Source organism: Chamaea fasciata, unplaced genomic scaffold, assembly GCF_029207755.1.
Source record: "Chamaea fasciata isolate MVZ Bird 193981 ecotype frontalis unplaced genomic scaffold, bChaFas1.0.hap1 SCAF_3, whole genome shotgun sequence".
In the NCBI taxonomy this organism is placed as follows: Eukaryota; Metazoa; Chordata; class Aves; order Passeriformes; family Sylviidae; genus Chamaea; species Chamaea fasciata.
In genome coordinates, this window is record NW_027094088.1 from 28,242,843 (window position 1) to 28,250,118 (window position 7,276).

The 7,276-nt window shown below is 56.2% G+C and overlaps 1 protein-coding gene across 1 annotated transcript; it reads left to right on the forward strand.

Annotated features, from left to right (window-relative positions):
• The first annotated feature begins 404 nt into the window (after positions 1-404).
• On the forward strand, positions 405-2,273 carry LOC136287511 (acrosin-like). The gene is made up of 4 exons (XM_066180294.1): positions 405-464; positions 993-1,200; positions 1,441-1,580; positions 2,085-2,273. The coding sequence occupies exons 1-4, from the start codon at positions 405-407 to the stop codon at positions 2,271-2,273; spliced, it is 597 nt and encodes a 198-aa protein (XP_066036391.1).
• Positions 2,274-7,276: the final 5,003 nt, after the last annotated feature.

Below are 7,276 nucleotides of genomic sequence, written 5' to 3' on the forward strand. Positions count from 1 at the left end.
GTGCTTGCAGCTGACACGTGCCTCTGGCAGCCATGAATCGGCTCGGCCTCCTCGTCCTGCTGACCGTGGCCGCGCTGGCCCACGGCATACAGTACCCCTGCGGGTAAGTGGCCCCAGGCCCTGGGAGGGAGCCGTGGCAACACTTGGGGCCTTCCCTGGAGGGGACCCGCCTGTCCCCCGTGGCTGGGCCACAGCTTCCTACCCACCATGGGGAAGCCTCCGTTCCTTGGACAGACAAACATCCCATGGGCTTCCCTGGCCTGCTGGGCCTGCAAACGCTTGTGGGGAGGGCACAGGGCTGAGCTTCAGCCTGAGCCACAGCAGGCCACGCAGCAGCATGGAAATGACTTTCTGCTTGCAGAGGTTCCTGCGGCCTCCGCGCTCCGCAACCTGACTACTACCCCATGACTTATTCCACCGGCAACGAAGCTTACGACTTCGGCATGACACGCATTGTGGGTGGAGTAGGCGCTCTGGAAGCATCCTGGCCCTGGATCGTCAGCATCCAACATCCCCTTTCACCGAACCTGGGTCATTGGTGTGGAGGGTCCCTCATCACTGCAGATTGGGTCCTCACGGCGGCCCACTGCTTCGACAAGTTTGAGTAAGGCAGACCAGGGAATGGGGACACCCTCGCTACACCAGCAGGTGCCCTGTCAGCAGCCACCACCTGCTACTCCCGTCCCCTTTCCTCTCAGGCAGTCCAGCTGCCACACTGCTCAGGAGAAGCCTGGGCTTGTGCCAAGGCTTCCTAGCGGCCTCCAGCTCGACATTCCCCCAGCCTCATGTGTGTGAGGGCACTCACACCTGCCAGAGCACTGCTCCCTCTCTGCCTTGCCAAGCAGAAGAGAGGCAGCTGCTGGGCTGCTGTGGTACATGGCTCTGCTCCCTCTCAGCCCTCTCTCCATCTTCTTTCCAGTGACATCAGCATGCTGTATGTGGTGCTTGGAGCTACCAAGTTCACTCAGCCGGGCCCTGGGGCCGTAGTTCGCAACGTGAAGCAGGTGGTGGTTCACCCCTACTACAAGCGTGCCGACTTCAGCTACGACATTGCCCTGCTGCAACTGGACGGTTCTGTCCAGTGCAGCGCCTACATCCAGCTGGCCTGTCTGGCTGACCCCGCCCTAGAAGTCTCAAAGCTCAACAACTGCTGGATCGCTGGCTGGGGTTCCACCACTGCAAGATGTGAGTTCCAGCTAAGTGCAGTGGGGAGAGGGTTTGGGCTTCCTCACAGCAGAGTCCAAAGCCAGGCTGAAGGACGTAGCCCGGTGCAGAGATGGGCCTGGCCTGCTCCCCAAAGGCGGGAAGCAGGGACACCGTGCCCTAGCGCCTCTGCGGAGGGAAAGCCGTGCCCAAGGGACAGGGATTCCCCTCAGACGGGGAAGGAGAACTGACATGGGGGTGCTGAGGGCTTATTGCTTTCTCTGCTCACAGCTCAAGGTTCACGTGGTCGCCTGCAGGAGGCCAAGGTCCAGCTCATCAATTCCCAGCTCTGCAACAGCAGTGACTGGTATGCAGGGAAAGTCCACCCCTACAACTTGTGTGCTGGTTACCCACAGGGCGCCATCGACGCCTGCCAGGTATGAATGTGTCACGAGCCTCTCAGCCCCCAGCAGCACCAGCAGCCCTGGCAGCGCTGCCCAAACACAGCCCAGGGTCTGCTTTGCCCCGGCCAGTTCTCCCGGTCACCCTCCCAGCCCCAGCTCCCCCCCAGCTGCTGGGGCGGGGGGGGGGGGGGGGGGCTTCCTACACACTCCCCATCCACTCCTACTTGCCCAGTGCCCCCCTTGTGCCAGAAAGCCCAGAAAGCCCAGCTAGCGCTCTCGGCAGCGCAGAGATCCGGGTGCCAAACATCCATGCTCTGCACATCCAGGACTCCTGCCTTGTGCAGAGAGGACACAGAGAGCCCTACCCTACAGGACCCCAAGCCATTCACAGCCAAGGCTCTGGAGGCTCCAGCCTCTGAGGAGAGCCTTCCTCTGCCTGGAATACAGTTCTGGCAGGGGCTGTGAGAGAAGAGGAGACAGCCCCGGTGCTGGCAGGGGCCACTCAACACCACCTTAATCCTCTCTGCTCTGTTGCAGGGCGACAGTGGTGGTCCTCTCATGTGCAAGGACAGCACCGCCGAGTACTGGTGGGTTGTCGGCATAACCAGCTGGGGAGAAGGCTGCGCCAGACCAAAGCAGCCTGGAATCTACATCTCCACTCGGCACTTCTATCACTGGATTGACTACAACATGCGTGCATACCACACCGCTGAAAGTGCTTCCTGAGCAGCAGGACAGGCAGGATCCAGGGCAGGCTGCAGTGCACCACAGCCCTTTCCTGCTGGGGCAATGCCTGCTGATCCAAAGGCAGCCTCAGTGTCAAAACCCTGCTCTGTCCCGCCCACATTTCTCTCCGGTGTGCAGGCAAACACTGGAGTTGATCTAATTGTTGAAATAAAGCTAGCTTTGTTCACAGGGAACCATCTTTTCGGTGTAATTCCAATTCCTGGGAAGGGCAACAAGTGCCACCTTCGGCACCTGCAGAATGAGCCTGAGGCACAAAGGGACAGAGTGGCTCCAGAGAGCACCAGTGTGCCTGGTCAGAGAGGAGAGTGCCCTGAGCCACCATGGGCTGGAGGAACCCGGTACACCAAGCCTAGGAAGGGGATAGGACAAAAGCAGACACCTTGGGGACAGTGCTCAAATGCCCGTGGGCTGATGATTTAGGGCCTGGTGTAGGCTTGGGCAAAGAGAACAGACCAGAGACAGTCCCAAGCATGACAAGGGAAGCTCCTGCCTCCTGAGTGGACTGCCAGTGATGGCTTGGGAGGGCTGACCTGAAACAGAGATTGGACAGAGATAAAAAAGGAAGTAGGTATTTCTTGAAAGGCCTCCAGAATCCACCTTGGCCAGGACAGGAGCCTGATCAGGGCTATCCACAAGTTGGACAAATAATGGCCACAAAATGGCTGCCGGGTCACAAGATCTTAAGTTTTTATTAAGTTTTGGTCCATTTGCATATTGGGGTTTAATTGTCCAATTGCAGCTTCGGGTTGTGGGGTCTCATCCTTCTTGTTTTCTCTCTTCAGTCCGCTGTTGTTTATGCTGTTGGCCTGAAAGTTGTCCTTGGTCCTCAGCAGGAAAAGGATTTGTTTGTCTACTTATTCTATGAAAAGAGCCTACTAGCACTTAACGCGAGGCTCAGAACTACACCCCTAAGCAGCACAGAATCTGAAACTAGGAAAGCTAAAGCTTAAGGCCCGTCACCAGTGCCCTAAGGCAGAGCCAGAGTTCACAGGTAGTAAACGGGGACTGATGTGCTGGGCGGTCACACTTCACAGATACTCAGAGGAAGAGCTGGGCTCATTCTGGGGAGAGGAACCTGGCAGAAACAGTAGGAGAGCACACCGGGAATGCCATGGAAGGCCAAAGTGAGTGGGCCAACAGCAGCTGCAACACCGAGGCTGTTCACAGGCAGGGAGGGCCAAGCCTGGGAGCCATGGGAAAAAGATCCCTGGGCTTGGCTCCAAATTTGGGAGGAGACAAAGGCAGAGACAGGGAGGAGTCAAGGAAGATGAGGTTGCTGTGTAAGTCTGGCAAACGGAGAGAAGGAGCAGTCAAAGATCCAGCTGCACAGACACAAACTGCAGCTTGCCGTGCTTCCTTGTCTGAGTGCTGCACATAAGCACCACAGGATGGGCAAGAACCTTCTTATCTCGACTCACTAATTAACAAATCCTCTACAAACTGTACAAATTTGCCCCAGAATTTATACTCTTTTCAATCAAAGCTCAATATTTGGGGCGGTGGGACGGGCAAAGAAAAAAATGACAGCCTAATGCCACGGGGAAGACAGTTGTTGAAGGCAGTTGCTGTCTTTTCCAGGTGAAGGCAAGTGAACACTGACTTTCTAAATATACTGGAATGTTGCGGTGTGAAAATTATTACTTTGCAACTTTACGTAGAATGGTTTGTTCCAGATTACCCCGTGTTCCAACCCCTTTGGTTTTTCCCTAGTTGTGGCTCCTGTCCATCTCCCTGCAACCCTGCCCAGACTCTGGTGGGGGGCTGGGGTGATTGGCAGAGCCTATGACTTCTCCGCCCTGTAGCGTGTATCAGATGCCCTGCGTACTGTCTTTTTGTCCTGGTAACTCCCACCCCCCATGGTATTGGTCCTGGGCTAATCCCTGCCCCTCTCCACACCCCTGGTACTTAAGGTCAAGGAGAGCCCAGAGAAGTCATTTTTCACCTGGCCAGCTGGCAGCAATCAACCTATCTTGTCACCCACGTGAGAGTCTGCCTGTCTTCCACGCCGGAGCCACACTTCTACCTGAGGGCCAGGGCTCACACAGCAAGAAGGAACCGGAGCTGTACCAATTAATGCGTGTTCAGGACCGAGCTAGCCGTTGCAGCTCTGAACGCCCGCATTAATGGAAGGCTTCAAAATGCCTTGGGCTAGGTGTCACTCCGTCTGCTTCTGGATATTCTTCTTGGGTTCCAGGCAAATGGAGTCCTGTCTCACGGCATGTGGCATTCTTCCCTTTGTATTAATCAAGGTGGGCTGTGCTGAGAGCAATCATCCCACATCTGTACTTGCCCCTGCCAGCCTGGCATAAGCTTCTTCAAATATTTACTGAAGTAAATTTCAGGGGCTGCCCGCTCACTAAAGACACTGAGTCCAAGAGTGTCACTCAGGGTTGGGGATGGTCATTACCCTGCCCAGAGGGGAGACAAGCTTCGAGCTGCCCCATCATCCTGGCACAACCTTAGTGTGCAAAATTCTGCTGCCCATTAAGAAGTTCTCCCAGTTCTCTACAACTTTGGCCACAGACACGTCCTCACCTAAAACAGGGATATTTCCCACCACGTCAAACACCTTGGTGCATGTGAAGCCCTCTTCTGCGTGCCAAGAAGGGATTTCCACCCCCTTCTGTGTGTGCTCTGGCACCCATTGTGCGGCATGAGGGACACAAGGTTCTCCCTGTGCCTGTCTGCAAAAGCCTTCAAGCAGAGACTCGAGCCCCTCTACCTCACAACTTACGGGGGCCTCCACAACTCCTCTGTGGCCACCTCACACCGCTCGTGCTGCGCACACCTTCTCCACCCACTACCCACGACTTCACCGAATCTGCGGCAAATGCCACAGCAATAGAGAGGCTCAATTCCACGCTTATAATTTACACAGACTCTGCACATGGAATTATAACACTCCTCCCGTGGCTCCTTCCTGCTCTAAAGGTCCCAGGTGAACTCACCAGTAGCTGCTCTTCAGGACGGAGGCTCCAGCAGTACTGTCCTTAGGTCCCATCTGGGCTGCCAAAATGCTGAGGAATCTCCCCTGTGTGACCATTCCAGAGGCACAGGTGACTCCAACAAGCTGATGGGTGACCCGTTTGATTCCCTACCCACACCACTCTCAGCCAGTCAGAGCGGGTATCCGTACCCATTCAACCTCAGGATTCATTCCCCCAGCAGACTCGCAGATGTCACATTCCAGAAAGAGCCACCGGCTCCTGCTGCAGCACTCAGGGTCCGTTCAAATCCCTGGCCTGTGCCACAGCTCCCTGTGCCCTCTGTCATGCAAAGGGTGGCAGTCTCTGGTCCCAGACTCCCACCAGCCAGAGCTCAATCTGCAGCTGGCACTGCAGCTGCACAACCAGCTCCCTGCCCCAAATGGATTCCTCAGCAGCTGCTGGCCTCAGAGACTGCACAGCCTCATCCTGCAAGAAGAGGGGCCTAAAGAAAGCAGCAGAGAGCAGCCCTTCTTACAAGGGCAGGTCCTCAAAGGACAAGGGCAATGGCTTTACAGCGACAGAGGGTAGCTTCGTATGAGATACTGGGAAGAAATTCTTGACTGTCAGGCTGCAGACATACTGGCACGGGTTGCCCAGAGCAGCTGCGGATGCCTGTTTTTCATGTAGGCAAAGTCAGCACAGAAGACACAGACACCAACTTCAGGAATAAATGCAACTTACTGTAATTCAAAACCGCAAAGAATGGGAGAAGGATAAGCTAAGCAATGCATCTAATCGTTACTGTAAAAGACTGCCTACAGTGATGAAGGGAGACACATCACAAGTTACCCTAATCCTTGACCATCATGCAGGTCTGCCCATCAACGGGGGGGGAAGCCAGTGTCAGTCACAGTGAAGGACTGGAGAACCACTGCCAGCAACTGGGAAATCCTGCAGGTGCCTTCCCCTCCAGGCAATGAGGTTTCTGACTGGGCTGCGAGAGAGGCCCATCTTTATGCTGTTGAATAAACAAGCTACCAGAACTTCTAGTGCAGGATCATCTGGTTTTTTTCTCCTCTTGGGATGCTCCCCAGGCCTTGGAGGACTCCAGGAGGAACCAAGGAAGTTGTCTGTGATCCTACATCCCAAAAGAAGGCCAGATGTGGCCTTGTCCAGTTTCTGATTAGCGAAAGGCAAATCCACGTTTTGCCGATGAGCGGATCTCGACAACATTTGGTTGGAAGGTTCACGCAGAGGCCAACCTTTGATCAAGAGCTCTGGTTCCTGCCTCAGTCAGGTCCTGTTGATAAAGACTTTGTACTTCAATGTCCCATCCTCCCTCAAATTGTCCAACGACAGCTTCTGAGCCAGGCTCTGAGCAAACTTCTCCAGTACAAACTATCCATCCCTACCAATGGCAGGAAGTCGGAGCTATGTGATTTCCAAGGTCCCTTCCACCCCAAACCATTCCACGGCCCATGGATTCGGTGTTGCCCCTCCCCCAGTGGGCCCCGGTTGCACAGGCCCCCACAGCGCCCCAAACACGGAACCCAGCCCTCAGTGACATCAGCCCCGGGGCCGGGGCCACCACGGGCAGCGCGGCTGCTGCCGGGCACTGCGGCTGTGGCTGTGCTGCTGCACGGAGCCCTCAGTGCTTGCAGCTGACACGTGCCTCTGGCAGCCATGAATCGGCTCGGCCTCCTCGTCCTGCTGACCGTGGCCGCGCTGGCCCACGGCATACAGTACCCCTGCGGGTAAGTGGCCCCAGGCCCTGGGAGGGAGCCGTGGCAACACTTGGGGCCTTCCCTGGAGGGGACCCGCCTGTCCCCCGTGGCTGGGCCACAGCTTCCTACCCACCATGGGGAAGCCTCCGTTCCTTGGACAGACAAACATCCCATGGGCTTCCCTGGCCTGCTGGGCCTGCAAACGCTTGTGGGGAGGGCACAGGGCTGAGCTTCAGCCTGAGCCACAGCAGGCCACGCAGCAGCATGGAAATGACTTTCTGCTTGCAGAGGTTCCTGCGGCCTCCGCGCTCCGCAACCTGACTACTACCCC

Excerpts from the sequence above, each read along its gene's own strand:
- LOC136287511 (XM_066180294.1), top strand. The coding sequence starts at position 405 with ATGACTTATTCCACCGGCAACGAAGCTTACGACTTCGGCATGACACGC. Across the intron at positions 1,201-1,440 it reads AAGATGTGAGTTCCAGCTAA|GTTCACGTGGTCGCCTGCAG; the intron begins GTGCAGTGGGGA and ends TCACAGCTCAAG. Across the intron at positions 1,581-2,084 it reads GCGCCATCGACGCCTGCCAG|GGCGACAGTGGTGGTCCTCT; the intron begins GTATGAATGTGT and ends GCTCTGTTGCAG.